The 18,523-nt window shown below is 33.1% G+C and overlaps 1 protein-coding gene across 2 annotated transcripts; it reads right to left on the reverse strand.

Annotated features, from left to right (window-relative positions):
* Window positions 1-9,589: 9,589 nt before the first annotated feature.
* Window positions 9,590-13,058, reverse strand: LOC107892044 (ATP-dependent Clp protease ATP-binding subunit CLPT1, chloroplastic). 2 transcript variants are annotated; one of them, XM_016817012.2, is made up of 7 exons: window positions 12,640-13,058; window positions 12,499-12,534; window positions 12,217-12,326; window positions 11,352-11,531; window positions 10,202-10,329; window positions 10,093-10,125; window positions 9,590-9,974 (listed from the first exon to the last, which is right to left on the reverse strand). In XM_016817012.2, exons 1-6 carry the CDS (start codon window positions 12,843-12,845, stop codon window positions 10,093-10,095), a joined length of 693 nt encoding a protein of 230 aa, XP_016672501.1. In that variant the 5' UTR covers window positions 12,846-13,058; the 3' UTR covers window positions 9,590-9,974. The 2 variants fall into 2 exon arrangements, with proteins under 2 accessions (XP_016672501.1, XP_016672500.1); XM_016817011.2 differs by having other exon boundaries at window positions 9,590-10,125.
* Between the last annotated feature and the right edge of the window lie 5,465 nt (window positions 13,059-18,523).

Raw genomic sequence — 18,523 nt, forward strand, 5'->3', positions numbered from 1 at the left:
CTTAGGGCTAGTTTAGCGTTACCTTTGAGAAGTGAGCTATGAGAGTATTCTCTAGTCAATATATTTAGGGCTAGTTTAGCATTGCTTTTGAGAAGTGCTTTTAAAAAGTGTGGAAAAGTGATTTTGAGAAATAAAATGTTCATAATGTTCATTTTAGATATGGTGTTATAAAGTCACAAATATATTATGATATTTTAGTAAGAATATAAAAAATAATTTTATTATAATTTGTTGTTAATATTTTAATATATAAAATATAAATTTTAAATATTTTTAACTAATTAATATTAATTTATTATAAAATTTAATTCGAATATATAAACTATATTTTAAATATTAAAATATAACTAATAAAAATTTTAAATATATAATATTATCATTTGTTTCTAAAAGCGGTTTTGCCAAAAACAGAAGCTAAAAAAAAATGGTTTTGCTTTTGGGTTCAATAGCGCTTTTCAAAAACACGTCTGATTAAATTGTCTGTTTAGTATTGTTTATGGATCTAAAAATGCTTTTGAAAAGTAATGCTAAACTGAGTCTTATTTATAAGGTAAATATGAGATATGAGGGTGTTCTCTAGTCGATGTGGGATTAAAAATAACTATTTAAAAAATAGGAAAGAATTTGAAATTTATTTATAAGGTAAATGTGAGCATGTGAGTGCTCTCTAACTAATGTGGGATTAAAATTAACTTTTTTTAGGAATTAAATGTAACACCCCTAACACAAATCCGTCGCTGGAACAAGGTTACAGAGTATTACCGGAGATCACAAATCAAACAGACAGCAATTTCAAACATTTTATAACATGTATAATTATGTACATAATTTGACCAAATAAGCCAACAACCTTCCAAGCAATTTGCATCATTTCATACCACTTAGCTTACTTACCATAACATACCAAAACTTCCCAATTGGTACAAATTATACCATTCTAAACTAGCATCAATATACATATGTCTTCCACAACAAAGCACCAATTCACATCAAACTATATGACATTCATAATGTGCACATTCAACAACTATTTCATTTTTCATAATTCAACCCCAATTCATACCACATATCAACCATATTAAGACAACTTATACACGTCCAAAATATACCAAACACAAGCCAAATAAGTGACCATAATCACAACAAAACATATAGGCCAACATTAGCCAAAATAACCTATACATGCCATTATAACCAAACTTAAACTAACCAAAAGTACCGAGTGAGCCGATGGATAGTGTGATATAGCTCTGACAAGCTTCCAACCCGAACGAGCTTCTGATTCACTGTCAAACACAGAAAATAACACAGAGTAAACATTTAAGCTTAGTAAGTTCGTATAACATAGAATTTAACTTACCATTTAGTCACAATTTAGGTGAGTAAACATAGCATACCCCAACTCAATTTGGCCAAATGCCTAAACATATATTCACCAACATGTTAGCCATGTAAAACACATATAATAGCCAATAAACATGGATGAACATAACCACTAAGCAAGTTTCATATACATGTATCATCCATTTCATGTTTCAATATATCATGTAATATCATTTCCATGTATTCCATGTATATACCTGTAATAGTTCGTATCGAACTCATATTGTCTCATAACAAAAATTGCTCGTTGAACTATTTAAAATATTGTTAGATACTTGGGATAGCTCATACATTGTATGCTAAACTGTAATTCGTCAATCCCTGTACATGTATACTCATACAAGCTATGAATCGATATGCTCTCACGAGTTGTGAATCAGTAAACTCATACGAGCTGAGAATCAGTAAACTCTCACGAGCTGCAAATCGGTAAGCTCATACGAGCTGTGGTGTGTCCACAACATATGCAGGACCTCAACCAAATCGATAACCCTAATGACATGTCATTTGTATCCTACGAATTTCTAAGGTTCAAATGGGACTCGATAATCATCATACATCGTCGGATATGCGATCGGTATTTATACATGGCAATTATACAAATCACATACATATAATTCAATTAAAACATATAATTACTCAATTTAATTACATGAACTTACCTCAACGAGTATACATAGATACAAAGACGATTAATCCGAGATTTTCTCTTTGCCTCGATCTAATTCCATACGAAGTCTGACTGAATCTATACAGATAAATTTAAATCAATTCAATATATTTCATATTCAACTTAGTCAAACATATATTTTTGAAAAAATTACCATTTTACCACTATACTTTTAATTTCTTTGCAATTTAGTCCTTAGGCTCGGAAAATGGAATTCATGCAATTTAACCCTTACCCAAGCCTAGCCAATTTTTATACATATTAGTAGCAACCCATATATTTCACAAAATCACAAATTTTACCATGAATTTATCTCATTTTTCAATTTAGCCCCTAATTGATAATTTCATCAAAAATTCATTTACAAAAGTTGTTTATCTAACAACAACCATTCATTTTTTTATCATCAAACTTTAAAACTCATGTACATGCATCAATGGTAAAACCCTAATGTTTTAACAATTTCACAAATTAGTCTCGAGCTAGCTAAATTAAGCTACAACGATCCCGAAAACGTAGAAATCATAAAAAAAGGGACAAAAATGCATACCTAATTGAAGAAACAAAGGTGGCCAAATGAAGCTTCATCCATGGCTTCCTTTTGTTTGAACATTCGGTTGAAGAAAGGAAAATAAAGATGAAAGCTTTAAATTGTTTTATTTATTTTATCATTAATTTACTTATTTACTATTTTACCATTAAAAACATTCATATTTACACTAAATGCCAAGCCAACATCCTCCACTATCTCATTAATGGGCTAAGTACCGTATAAAGACATCCGCTTTAAAGTTCTATAGCTATTTAATATCTTTAGCTATTAGAACTCAACTTTATACTTTACGTGATTTAGTGTTTTTTTATCAAATTAAATATGTAAACGGTAAAATTTCTTAACGAAATTTTTATACGGTATTTCTATCAAAATATAGGTAATAAAATAATAATAAAATAAATTTTCTGAGTTCAGATTTGTGGTCCCGAAACTACTATTTCAGTTTCACTAAAAATGAGTTATTGCATTAAAAATAATTTTGAACGAAATAGTGAATAAGTGAACTATGAGAGTATTTTGTAGTCAATAAGATATTAAAATTAAATTTTTTTAAATAAATTAGGGTTTTTTACATAAATAATATAAATAATAAATAATTACCCAAATGGAATAGGTTAAAAATTAAATACGAAAATAGGCAAAATACATTGTGCCTACCGGTGTTGCCTGACACACCGATGCACCACCCCTACTTTCCTCCCATCATTTGACCATCATTACTTAAAAAAAACTTTTTTTTTTGGTGCCGCTATTATGTCAGGCGGCACCAGTATGTATTTTTGGAAAAATACCCGAAAAAATACGTGTATATCAGGGAATAAAAATATTTTTAAATAGTATCATCAGTGTATCAAGCATCACTGGTGAAGAAAAAACAAACTAAAGTTTAAAAAAATAGCCCTAAAAAAAGAAGAAGAGCTAAAACTCAAAATTCACATGCAAAAGTGTTTATTTCATCTCTTATAAGAAAATAAAAAAATAAAACTAAAAGCTTTGGGTTTTCACTTTTTGTTGTCAAGAAGCTTTGCTTCTCTTCTCTAATTTTCAAATGTTGAGAAAACTAAATATTCTCAAATATTGAGAAAAATAAAATGTTTTCAAAAATACAAAGAAAAAATGTAGATAAAAATATAGAATAGTACAACTAGAAAAAGGCTTTTAAAACTTTTAAACTAAAAATTGTTTCTTTTTTACCTTGATCAAAAAATTAAAAGTAGTTTCAATTCCCTAAAAGATGAAGGGTCAATTTTCTTAAATTAAAGGTGTTTTGCAATCTGATTTGCTTCTATTTTTGAGCCAATTAATGTAGGAATTTCCTTAGAAATAAATGTAATTTCGGGTATTAAATTTTATTTGTATTTGGTTTGGTATTTTCGTAATTATTGGAGGTAATAATTTTATTCCTATTAAGAGATCATATTTAATTTGATTTGGTATTTTCATAATTATTGTCGCTTTTTTTGCTGAGTCCCTTCCTCGAGCCCTCTACGTCGTGGTATTACTTGGAAAAGGGAAAGAAAATGAGTAAGTTCGAAAGAACTTAGTAAGCTCCAAAAAAAAAAACTCAACCCTTTCCAATCAGGTTTCATGAACGGAATGAACATATAAATAAACAATGATAAGCCAAGAAACTTCACGCAGAAACAACTAGGTGTATACCCTCTTACATGCAACAATGGCAGATAGTATCGTTTGGCGGACACTATTGTCTGGCAAACACGGTCCGCAACTACTTTCCCAGAGAACAGTTTCATTAACACCAACTGATACTTTACCTTGATGGACACAAATACTACCAACTCATACCACTATCATTCCAGACATATTAGTTGACAGATATTATACACCATTGAGTATAACTCCCGCTTAATGGATGCCATACGACAAGCACATAACAGACTGGTGGATATGCTTCGTCCAAATCACATTAAAAAGATTATGACATAACACTTATCATGCAATATTACCATGCAATGCAACTACATAATCAAACATTCCTTTTTGGCAGTCTCATTCCTCACTTTAAATATACATAACATGCATTACATGCAATAAGTCCAGATTCACATTGTCATAACATGCACCTCGTGCAACATATCAGTGTTCACATTTTCTTACTCTTTTTCACACCCTTTCTTGTGCTAGCCTCAGATCCCATATTTACGCTTCAAAATCGATATCCAACCCTTGTTATTTTGAACATATGCGTGTTCCCTTGCAAGGTCAGAGCGTTTTGTCATGGTTAACAATTAACATGTCCTACCGATGGCAAAACCCATATCGCTAGACTGGTTTAACAAATAACATGCCCTCCCAGTGACCCGACATATCCGCCATTCTGTTTAGCAACTAACACGCCCTATTAGTGATCTCTTATCCGTCAGTCTGGTTAGCAACTAACATGCCCTACCAGTGGCCCATCTCATCCGCCATTCTTGTTAGCAGCTGACATGCCTTACCAGTGGCCCATATCACTTTTTTGGTTATCGAGCTTGCGCACCAAGGAATTTGTGTCTGTTTCTTATCACTTACATGCACATGTAGATGGTTACATGCAATAGCTTACCACATTTCAAAGAATACGGTTTTACCTGTATTCGTAGCCTTTAACTATGATAACCCAGGAACTAACAGTATACAAGGACTCGAAGGAGACTTACAAAAGACTCACACAAGCTGGATACTCACACATATTGTAGACTCATAGAAGGTCTCAAAGAAGCTGGTTACAACACAAAGTCTTCTGCTACACTCCACAGCCTTCTCTTGCTTCTCGGACACTTATAAGTTCTTCTTCGTTAAATAACTCCCTATTTCTCGGGATACAAGAGAAAAAAAAACAAAACAAAAAGGAAACCTCCCACAACCCTCACAATAACCCTACACGTGGCTAACAATTCAAAGGTGATTCAACACCTTTTGGTGGCCGACATATCAATCTATAGACAATCCTATAGTAAACAGTTTTTCACTCTAGTTGATTTCCAACTAGATCTTAATAAGGAACAAACTAAGACTGAACAGTATACCCATGTGCCACAAGTAAGCAAGGTAAACTATTTCACAATTGTAGTATTACCCATCGCGCTTACAAAAAAATTGTCGGGTTTATGATCCAGCAATCCACCACTGGTGGATTCTACACGCCAATGAAATAAACCACTAGACGGATACTGACAGAAGGGTTCGCCAACACAAAGTTGTCCAAGAGAATCTGCTGATTGGCGGGTTCTCCACACTAACCATGCAAAGAAATATAAACCAATAGTCTACACTTCACCAAAAGATGAATCTTCAACCAAGTTTTTACAGACTTACCTGTTTAGCCAAACAATGCGTCAATCATGGCGCGACAACCAGCACTAACTTAACCTGGCGGATAGGGCACATTTTACCTTCTCAAACTCAAACTTAGCCAACAGTCCGCCCACACAATCTGCCAACTAAGACCCCACCGGGCAATGTGTTACAAACTCAGCCCGTATTAAAGCATATAGTATTGATACAATAGGAAATGTATCGATACTTGCTACAATGTATCAATACGTTGGGAAGGGTATCTATACTCAAGTAATTTTTCTTTAATTTTCAAAACATCGAACCTTAAAACGATATCGAATACTAGGCATGAATCAATAATTTTGTGAAAGGTATCGATACTTTGTTAAGGTACCCAGGCCGGGATAAGCCTATGCCAAAAAAAGCTTACCCGAAGCCTGACTCATTTAGAAAATGGGTATTGTTTTTTGTCCAAGCTATATTTTGGGCTTATATTTTTGTCTAACCCTTCCAATTTTTGGGCGAGCCTTCAAGCCTGGTCAGGTGGCCTGGCCTATGGATAACTTAAGTAAAAACACCAAAAAATATATAAACCATACTGACCGGGAGGTGGTGCATCCATTGGTATATTATTTGGGGTTGGAGCTGATAATGATGAACTCGACACATGTATTCCCAATAGCAGCCTTATGTAGGGTTGTGTTGGCCTTCTACGACGAACTTGTCTATTACTTTCCTTCTCCAACAATAGATATGGCTTACCGTGAAATCTAGACCATGTCATGTAATCAGAAGAGGTTGCCAAATTTAGTTAGACAATTGGTTCATGTGTAGGTACGAAATCGTACCTATGTTCCCAGATATAAATATATTTGGCATGAAATTTAGGCCAATCTTCATTAGTTCTCCCTCGTAATTCGATTTTGTGAAGTCATCGAACTTCTAGGGTGATAGCAAAATTCTTTGCATAAACCCGAACTGACGCATCATTTGATCAAATTCATGCATCTCAATCATTGCAAACATTATCAATGGACCTTTGACGTGTCAGATATTGCGATTTGCAAAAATTCGTTCAGGATTCATTCTTGAATTTTCATATTAGAGTATGACATCCATTCAAACTACAGTACGAAATTATAAATTTTATAACGTACCTAATATTAAATTTCAAATCTTTATGTAATATTATATAATTGAAAATTTCAAAAACTAACCTCGGCTTCTGGTTGTTGATATAACAAAAGTCGAATATCTTTGAGCTCATTCGATATCCCCACATGACTCTTGTCATTATTCTACTTATTCAAATTATATGTTATTTCAAAATTATAATAATGAAAAAAAACATGATAACTATATTATTAAATGAATCTTACCTTATTACGAGTGAGAATTGATAACGGAAGTTTACTCGAGGACATAAAAATGGTAAGCGATACCATGCCCATGACTGAAGGAGTATGCAACCACTGGTTTTATTTTTTTGTGCTTCCGTTGCTCGACACATCTCTTGATACAATGTCGCCAATACAGTTGATCCCCAACTGAGTGGTCTGGCTTCATTTAAGTCGACTAGTTGTAGGAGTCACCTTAAATGTACCAAATTTCGAAATTTATCTGGCATTAAAAGACCACCGATTAACCTCAATATGAATGCTCACGCGAAATGTTTTCTTTCAACCGCATTAGAGGAGTTGTTGAGATATGATAAATTGTATTCTAACAATTTCATTTCTATCCGACTATCACTAAATTTGTCCAACACCTTACTTAATAGTTGGTAGTAAATTGTGTTCCAATCGCCAATGCGCACTACCCCTGTAACGACCAACCCATCAATTGGTAAACCGAGTTGTAATACTACATCTTCGAGTGTAATGTACATTCACTGAACGGAAGATGGAAAGTGTGTCTCAGGTCCCCATCTTTCCAGGACTCCAATTTAGTCCCCCTGAGCATACAAGACACGTTCAAGAATCCCGCCTCTTGTAAGTGTTGTTCAATGACAAGCGATGCCCTCGCACTTAAATTGTGTATATACATCTTGATAATCCAATCTTCGGTCTGATTATATGAACATAAAAAATTAATTACATTAACAACTTAATAATTATATTAATTGACATAAAAAATGTAATAATATTTTCTTACCATTTGTAATTGGACGTCAGAAATGTATTTGTGGTCCAAATGAATAAGATGCATCAACATTTTTAATTTTATGAAAATAAAATAAAATCAAAGAAATTACGAAATATAATATTAAGATAAGAAGAATTTTAGAGAAATTGAATGAAAAATTTTAAAATAGAATAGGATTAAGAGAATTGAGAGAAGAGGATTAAATGAAGAAAAAAGAAAACAAATCGGGTATATATTGGAAATGAAATAGTCGTTGGGAGAAAAAAGAAATTATCCGTTTTTGACCGTTGAAAAAAATAGTCGTTAGGAAAATTAGACTGTTGGATGATTACTGTTGGGGCAAAACTGCCTCCAGCATGAGAGGTTTTCAGTTGATGTGGCAACAGGACACTGAAAGCACATTTTCATTTTCTCTCTCCAGAAACGACTTATTTTCATAAATTTCGAGAAAATGGCCTATAACCCTAATTTCGTTTCAAAACAAGCATATTTGCCTAATTACCCCATTAGCCCTTTCTATAACAACCATCTACTAAGAATAACATTTCACTCTAACAACCAAGTTTATGGAAGATTCAATTTTTTATGTTTTATTTTAACTTTCTATAATAACTTTTCACATAGTCATGAAGTACATTCTTTATTAAATTAGTTTTCTATAACAACATATGGATAAATTTTTAAGTAAAATTATAGTTATTTCATAAAAGTTATCTCATTTAAAGTATTATTTCAATAAAATGATTAAATTTCACGTGAAGAAATTTATTAATCATATTTTATTAAATGAAAAATATTCAATGAGTGAAACTAAAGATATCAATTTAAGCAATTAAGTTTTCTAATTAAATATTCTACCTTCAATTTTGAACATCATAAATTTATAAATTGATTACTTTAATTTAATAACTCATGATAAATTAATTAATTAAATTAAATAACTCATATAAATTAATTGAACTTGTTAGATTTATAAACTTTATAAATAATCATATAATAGAATATAAAATAAAAAATATATAAAAATAATAATACATGCCGCTGCTATATCTTTTAATTTTGTTGATTTAATTATTACTTTCTTTTTATTTTTGAACATATTATCTCTCTTTCTTTCTATTTTTGAACATATTCTCTCTATAACGGGTATAAGTGTATATCAACTACCTCTTTATAATAGGCAAAATTTAAAGAGACAAATAAAACTATTATAAAGAAGATTAACGGTATAGGATAGTTAAAATTAGTAAAAAAAAAAGAATTATTAAAGTGTGAAAAATTAAGAAAATGAGAATGATTGTTTATAATTTTTTTTTCCAATTATATATTTTTAATAAAATATTTTAGGTAAAAGATTAACCAAATACAAATGACATTTCACATTTTAAAGTAAACTTTCCTTTCCTTTGCTTTTCCCTAATTCCCAAATTAGGGTAAATAAAAATTAAGCAATTTAAGAACATGATACAGGGGCATTTAATGAAATTAACCCTTGAAAGAATCAAACATATAAGAGAAATGATTGAAAAGAATCTTATGCTAAGTACAAATCAATATAAAAATAGAAACCGTGTAACAATTATCATTAATAAAGAAAAAGTAGGTGACTAACTAAATGACAACTCTCATCCAATTAGCCCTTAAAACATATTAATTATTTTAAAATAAAAAATAAAAAAGGGCAGAAATAGACAACAGAAAAACAAATGGGAGTAAATTAAGAAGGGTCAAACTTGAACCTACAGAATCAATGTTTGGAATACTTACGTAAATAGGGGGAATTCACCTTGATGGATAAAAAAGGTCATTCCTTCCATAGCTTCAAAGGTAATTTCCATCCACCAAGTCATTCAAGTTAAGGAAATCTACTTATGCATTCACGCCGAAACTAAAGCTCCCAACATTTGCAGTTATTTCACAAAAAAGAAAAACAATGGGTACCTATCAATGTTTGAACTTTAAACCATTAAAAAGGAAAACCCTCATAAGGTACATTATCTGCTCCACCAAGAAGAATTAGGAAGCTGTTACAAAGTTGGAAATTGCAGAAATTTTTTACCTACTTATAGTTCAAAACAATATCGTTGTTGAGCTGCATGAAAAAAAACAATAACCTGTCAATGACTGAACCGAGAAGCTATTGCTGATATAGAAGATAAGGGACTTACGAATTTTGCAAGTTCTTTGGCTTTCTCGTCGTTAAAACCAAAAGTGGCCAAGATCTTGTGGCCTGCTGATTCTTTCTCTGACCAAATACCAAGAAGCAAGTACGTTGTGGTTATTTCCCCACTTTCACCTGCACACAATGATCTTAATTAAATATCAAGGAAAAACAATTCAAAGATATGAGATGATGGAATGATTGTAATAAGGAAAAACATATCCATATATATAATATTAATAACAACTAGCTCAGTTGATACCAAATCTCAAACATTTAGAAACATATAGGAAGGAGAAAGAAGCTGTTGAAGAATTGTGGAGGTTGGCACAGGTAAAACATGTGGCTCTTGTAGCGATCTTACTGTGGCAGGTAGATAATGTTTTAAAAATATGTACATCATGAACTTAAAAAATACAATAAACGTCCCAGTCAAACACATTCTGCAAAAGGATACACTAGTGAAAGTGCCATCACTAAATTTTAATATTAGAACAGTCAATCCTAAAAATCATAATTTGCTTTCTTTTGAGACTTAGATTCCACTAAACTGGAAAACAAGAACCATGGGTCATTTTTCTAGCTTGACAATTAATTTTTGCTACCTAGTAACTTCCTTAAAAAAGAAACTGAAGATTTTATAGCATTCTCCTCATTTCATCTGAAAATGTCAAAAATCATATTCATGACTGACCAACTGTCACCTAAGAAACCCGAGAAAAGAATTTCCACCCCCACATAATGACTAGTATTACATTTAGTTGTATGAGATTTGCAGATTCATACTTAAGTATTAGTTTTAATTTTCAAATAAGTAATCTTCTAATCAATTCAAATATAATTTCCACCCCCACATAGTGACTAGTATTACATTTAGTTGTATGAGATTTGCAGATTCATACTTAAGTATTAGTTTTAATTTTCAAATAAGTAATCTTCTAATCAATTCAAATATAATTCCCTTTTAAACCAATTCCCTCTCAAGGTAGAAAAAATAAACCCCTATATGAATTAGATCAACTCCACCACAATATTTATCATGTTACACCATGTTTTCATCTGTCCCTACACATAAAACAACCAACTCAACCACTGTCTAAACTTTTGTATGACATGATAAATATACCAAATGGAGAATCAGAAAAATTTTCTTTTACCTGACTTTAGCTTTTCATCAACAGCCCAGTCAAGGACCTTCTGAGCTTGTTCAGTTAATGGGGGATGTTCAGGACTGAAAAAATACATATCTGACTTTCCAAGTAAGTTCACTGTTTCCTCTCGCACTTTGAAAAGTGTAATTCCATTAGCCCTTAAAAATTTTGCAGCATGGCTTGTTCCTTTAGATGAAAAAGAGGAATTACAAACGTACAATGCAAACATTCAAAATTTTTTCTAACATCAAAGAGATTGAAAAGGAGACAGTATGACTTCATTTCATGAAATCATCTTCTAGGTTAACAGAAAAGATACGTTCATTGTTTGCTCAAGTTCAAGTATCTTTTCCCTTCTCTCCTAATGGAGGTAAGGAGGTAGGCTTATACAGCTTTAATCAGAACATCAAAGGTAACATGTCAAAACAGAAGATTTCACACTTCTTACATGAATATTCTGAGGCATTAAATCACCTACTTATTTATATAGAATTAGAAGATTCAGCTTCACAATGCATAAGCGAGGATCCCAAACAATTAAAAGTAAATGCAGCAGCAAAAGCCTGAAATTGATGGTTTCATTTGTTTGACACCATTGCTAATTGAATTGTGGAAGCAATTGCTAAAATTATTCAAAATAGCGTCCACCTACTTTCAAAAAGAGTAAATCACCATTTGAACTATGTAAATTCTTATGGGAATCAATTACAAACAGGGCTGCTACAAAGTAACACTTGCTCACCACAATTCCCTAAACAAAAACAGGTGTTTCATAGAAGTCCATAAGAAATCTTTCTAAAATACATTTCCAAGTGTGTTATATGATGGTGCAACAGCAATTAGTGAACAAAAATGGCAAAGAAAAACTAACCCTCGACCAGAATTCCCATAAGAAGTGCTTCTGTTCCGGTATTCGGATATTTAAGCTTCCTTGCTTCCAATTCCGCCATTGCAAAGGACTTTATTGATCTCGCCGACCATCTAACCACCACAATGACCCAATTCCAAGTAATTACTCACAAACAGAACCCCGACCATCAATGTACAATAGACTATAGAGTTTCACATAAATCCTCAAACATACGCTATAATTACATGCATAATATGTAACCATACGCAAACCCGCATAGTATATTTGATAGTATTAACTCACATTGGGGATTTCTCGGAAGTCGCCCTCTCCGGTTTCCTGCAAAATAAAACCCATAAGAAAAGAAGTTCTCAAATAATAAGTAAATCTATAAGTTAAAAAAAGTAAAATTGCAGAAATTTTTGGTTTAAACGTCAAACTTACGCTGTTGGGAGGCTAAGTGAGACGGTAGCGGTGGTTGAAGAATGGTGTTTGGTGACGAAACAGCTCAAATTTGAGGGTTTAAGTAAAAGGCGAGTGCCATAGAGAGAGGTGAAAGGAAGAGCGAGACGATAATCGCGGCGTTTAGAGGGAAGACAAAGGGAAGCGGAAATTGCAATGGAGAGAGACGAGATTCTGTGGGTAGCCATTGAAAAGGGGAGAGATGAGAATATATTTTGAGGTGAAATGGAAATGAAAATGGGTTTACAAATTCATGCTATTTGGATTAGAAATTTGGAATGGCGCGTCGGATTATATAATATCTATCGGCGCGAGGGTTCAATTTCTCGCTCGGAGCGGATAGATAGAGAGCCGTGGAATTCGACGTTATGTTTGGATATTTGTCTTTCCAACTCTTAATTAAAACAAGGAAAGTGTTTTAAGGGCAAGCCGGCCTAAATTAGAAAAAAATTGCAGTTTTTAAAAATTAATTAGGGATTTAAGTTTTTTTTCTTCTTCTAAATTTAGGAAAATAGTTTGGAAAGGGACAAATTTAGCCCAAAACGATGATTTCTTTAATTAGGTCTTTGGGCTGTTTTTCTAATTTAGAAAATATATTATTTTTAGAAGAGAGAAAGGGAAAGTGCGTTCAGTTAGATGCACTTTCTGGCCAGGTGAAAGGAAAGTTTATCCAGTTGGGGGCGCTTTCCTTTTCTCTCTCCTAAAAACCCTAACCATTTTTAATTTTTTAGAGTTAAGGTTTAATGCTTGGTGTGTATTTTAAGATTTAGGGTTTTGGGAGGATTTAAGGTTTTAACTGAAATTGCAAAAGTTCATAGGTAGATTTGAGGGGTTGGGGATGTGATAACGCGTCTTAGAACACATGCATTTCATATGTCATGGCATTACCTCAGAAACTCATCGTGGGGAAATATGGTTTCGGGGTAATAATGCTTGATACGATCAGGGGTCGAAATCTAGGTGGAGGTCCTAGTCGGCGACCGTGATGCGGTAATAAGATTCGGGGTAATAAGCTTTTTGGATACCCGCAAACAATGCCTTATATATACCATACATAAGATTGAAGTCATAATTATACAAATAAACTCTGAGGACTTCTGGTGTAAATAACATAATTTTTTTCTCTATTTCCAAGCAGTTGGTATCTTTTCCATATCATTTTTATCCGAAGGTTGACACCGAGGTGGACATACGAGTGCTCTCAAGTGAAGAGCGAATGTTCTGGCATAGTAGAGGTCAAACTCGGGTTGGCGCGATAGTGGTTGTAGTTATTAATGGTTTGTTTAATTAAGACAACTGTTGCCACCCCGAAAAGTGCATCACCTTTATGTTGGAAAAAAATGAGTTTGAAAAACACAGCGAAAAATAAATTTAGGGAAAATAGAGTTTTAAAAATATTTTCAAAACAAAATCTTAATTGTGATATTTAAAGAAATAAACACTTAATCAAAATTATACCTTTTTTATTCGTCTAGGATGAGCTCTTCAACCGAGTAGTCTTCTCCACTATCCTTAAGCTCACATCTGTTGAGTGTAGGCTCGCTTCGAATTGAAATTTTTTTCACAAAAATTACCAATAGGTTAATTTTACAATTTCTTTAAAATTTTGGATACCAATAGGTTAATTTCACAATTTCTCTAAAATTTTGGGTCAAGTTGTAAATCAGAAAAATATCTCTAGAAATTTTCTGAAATAATCTCTTCAAAGAATTTTCTCTCTACAACTTTCTCTTAAATTTAAGTGTGTGTAAAATAATGACCCAAGACTCTCTTTATATAAGGAGAGTTTAGAGAGTTCAACTATGATTAAACTTAATCATTTTAATATTAAATTAATATAATATTTATCAAGATAAATATTAAATTAAATTTAATATTATATCTTATTAAAATAATAAAATGTTTATCTACAAGATAAAAATTAAATTAAATTAAATATTAGGATAATCACTTAAATATTAAATTAATAAAATACTATTAAGATAATTATTAAATTAAATTTGATATTAAACTATTAAAATAATATTATTTTTGTAATAGTTAATCTGAAATCAAATTCTCTAGCAGAGTCCTAGTAAGAGTGTAACTCTTCCATTGTTCAACCGCCGAAGACCAACCACCGCCGGCCACGAAAAGTCGCCCGAGTTCCACAAGGATAAGGAACAACATGTATATTCGGGATATGAACAGTCAACAAATATTATACGGGTATTATAGAAACCCAAGACATACGAAGACAACATGTTCTTTGTACAGAGATACATTGAAGCCTCAAAGTTGATAGGATTATTTTCTTCCAAATATTATTGTGGATGCAATGCTTTTTTTATCAGGAAATTGAAATTTGTTATGTATTGTTAACTTACACATGACTCACATTATACAGAAATAAAGACAAACGTAATGTTCGAACGAAACAGTTTATTTTTTATTTACTTTTGTATATATTTACATCGCAATATTAAGAACAACAAAAATACATCAACCGTGTCGTCGAGAAGAATGTGTACTGCAAGACGGTGGATGATGGTCGCATAAAGGATTTCTGCGTACATCCGAAGGGGCGGGCTTGTAGACTTCCTCTTCAGCGTCATCGCCGCTAGGACTCCCACCTACCAATGCCCCCTAGCTTTCGTCTTCGGGTTCGCCAGTTTCATCTTCGTCCTCCGTGGTCAATTGCTATGTGGTCCTAGCCTCTCATCGTGTATCCGTCACTCTAGCGGGTGATGGTTGCGCCGATGACCCACATTGGTAAGATAGTGATGTGGGCGGTGTTTGAGTCACTATAAGCGAGTAACCGTAAGGTGCCCCAAATTTTGAGTACGTCGGTATTGCCCTGGGCATCGTTATCGGTAGCGGTGCATGCCTCGACATCTGGGTTGGTAGGAGGTGAAGTATGCAAGAGACGTCGGTGTAGGGAAATACATACTTGCGAGAATAGAATAACTGACCACTTTCGACTGTGGTCCGTAATGTGGTGGTGCTTGTGAAAAAAATATGGGGTTAGTGTAATGAACTAGAATAAGTGGAGTGAATTGATCTGTATATTACGTACACACAGGCGACGCTTCTTCTGGCAGGGCCGATGACGATCCCATCATGTGACCGCGTCCTCTTCTATGCTACTACTGTGGCTGTCGTTCTTTCCTCTTGCACCAAAATTTTCTTCTTCTCTCATCTGACGATAGTAGATATGGCTTACCGGTGAGTCTGAACCATAGTAGGTACTCGACATCCACTGTTGTGTCTATTAAGAAAAATCATTCGCAGACGGGTAAGGATTGCATCCTATGCTCCCAAGCCTCGATGTGCTCCATGTGTCACTGCGCTCAGTCATTGTCGTTCTTCCCCCGCATGTCCACCTTATGCAGCTGTTTCAGGTCTTGCAGTGGTGGCAGAATTCGTTGCCTCCACCCGAACTGCTGTAACACCCAGTCCAACTCGTGCATTCCACCGCGCGTATACTACTAGAATGACGAAAATGTGTAAGTGTACACAATCGCAACAAGTAATAAAGTGACAAGTAAATGTCGAGTTATCGTACCCACAGGGACTGTGAAAAGAATTATTTATGAATGCAATTTAAAAACACTTTGGTGAAGAAAAATATTTTGATTTGAGGAGGTGATTAAAAACTAGGAATTTAACTAAGTAAAATAAATAAAAATAAAATAAAAGTTCCAATGCACGATTTCAAAAAATGATTTTAATCAAGATAACATAATTGTGCTAGATTAATTACATTTCGTAACTTCGAATTATTAAACTCATGTTTATGTTGTTATGAATAAATTCACGACAACTCGATAATTTGCTAACTTATGAACATACTTACTTACCAAAAATTTATTTATCTTTTGACTATATCTCTATATCAATTCAACCGATTAAACAAATTTTAATAAGCAAATGTGTTAATGCACATACATATATATGAAATTAAAATAATCTCTTGTACATATCTCTATGCCAATTCAAACAATTAATTCAATCTCATAAGCACATAAAAGATTACGTGAGGTAACAATGTATTTCTACCTTCAAACAGTTTAATCACAATAATCTTGCAAGTTATGCAAGGCTAATGTATCATTAGATACCGTTGCTAATTTAACCTCTGCTACCTTAGATGATTAAACATGCACTGATTAAGTATCGTGTCAATTAATTACAATTTCAATCCGTTTAAATAATTAATTCATTAGTTACCTTAAAATTGTAATGCAAGAATAATTTAGTCATGGTTTTACTTAATCAAACATCTTACTGAGGCCTATAACAACACAAACACAATTTTAATAACTCAAGTAGACGAAATGCAATCAGCCTAACACGGAATAAATTTAAGCCATATTAATTAAATTAAACATATCAACATCACAAATATTCATAGACATGTTCATAACAACAATAAAATTAAAAGGATAAGGATAATGAGTAAGAATCAAATCCAGTGTTTCTCCGAGGCTTGACTAGTTTGCTCCGTTCCTCCTTTTTCGATTGTTCTTGTTGAACCAAGGCTTCCACGAACACTTGAATGCTGCTCCAAATGGTGGTTGAATGAATTTTTTTCAAGAGGTGAAATCGGCAAAGGAATAGGGGAAGAAAATGAAGAACAACGGAAGGGAATGAAGAGAGAAAAGTGAGAAAGTGAATAAATGAATGGGTTTGAGATGTGTTTGAAATAAGCAGCCAATGGGGTATTTATAGGTTGAGTAGGCTGCTAAAAATGAAAAAAACCAGCAGCCATAGAGTCCCCCATGGCCGGCGACACATGTGGCAAGTTTGAAGGTTTCAAACTTTCTATTTTAAGGTAGAGGCAAATCTAGGAAGGCATGATAAGTGGAGGGGTTTGAATGTAAATTCAAGGAGTCTTCAAGGGCTGTTTTTCAAGCCAAACAAGCTGATTGGGTTAGCATGTGGGACGGTTTTGGTAGCCTAGTGCTCGGTTGTATCAGCTTTCTCGGTTCAACTCAAGTGGGCCTCTTTTCATAATTAATTAATAATTATTATTTAACCCAAAATAAATTGGATTAAAATTAAAATTAAAAATATTATGAATTAATATTCATAATTTGGACCATCTTCGGCTAAAAAATTAATTCACCTTGATGCTTCAAAAGTTGCTTCTCAGTTTTGCGCTTCTAGTAGTGTCTGCCGAGCCAATTTTCTCCATTTGTGCAAATTTTTCGAAAATGATCAAAATTAATCAAAATTTAGTATAAAATTAATTAAAATTCAACATGTTAATAATTTAAGTACAAATTAATTATTTTATAATTATTATATATTTTTCGATAAGAATTACTACGAATTTGCATGAATTTGAGTAAAAAAGGGCATGAAAAAGTGTGTATATTTTCGTGTTTCGAACTACCAACAACACCTTGGTGTCCCACATCTCCCGATTTTCCAATAGTTCCAGCAGGATGCAATAAATGATATTGGTGTTGGCGTGCGACATCCATTCAAATTAAAAATCAAAATTGTAAATAGTGTTATGTACGAATTTTTTTACGAATCATTATGTATTTAATATAGGTTCGAAAGAATAAGTAACTAGCACCGGCTTCTGAGTGTTGGACTAATACTAGCCTAAAGTCTTCCATCTCTTCGGGCAGTTCCATATAACTTGGCTCATGGTTCCACCTGTACAAGCGATATGTTAGTCGAAACGTATAATAAATAAAATTATTGTACAAACTACGTATTTATTAATAAATGATGTTTACTTTGTCACCAACGGGAACATGTATGGGTCGGTCGCTCTAAGACGTAGAAATAGTAGTCGCCACCAGGCCCACGACTGCAGTAGGAGTAGGTAACCATCGATCGATATCTTATTCGGTACAGTGGAGCGACACAT

This window comes from Gossypium hirsutum, chromosome D09 (assembly GCF_007990345.1).
Source record: "Gossypium hirsutum isolate 1008001.06 chromosome D09, Gossypium_hirsutum_v2.1, whole genome shotgun sequence".
Lineage (NCBI taxonomy): Eukaryota > Viridiplantae > Streptophyta > Magnoliopsida > Malvales > Malvaceae > Gossypium > Gossypium hirsutum.

Coding starts and splice junctions, on each gene's coding strand:
- LOC107892044 (XM_016817012.2), bottom strand. CDS start 12,845: ATGGCTACCCACAGAATCTCGTCTCTCTCCATTGCAATTTCCGCTTCC. Junction 12,327..12,498: donor ACTTCCGAGAAATCCCCAAT/GTGAGTTAATAC, acceptor TGTGGTGGTTAG/ATGGTCGGCGAGATCAATAA. Junction 11,532..12,216: donor TATGGGAATTCTGGTCGAGG/GTTAGTTTTTCT, acceptor TTTCATCTAAAG/GAACAAGCCATGCTGCAAAA.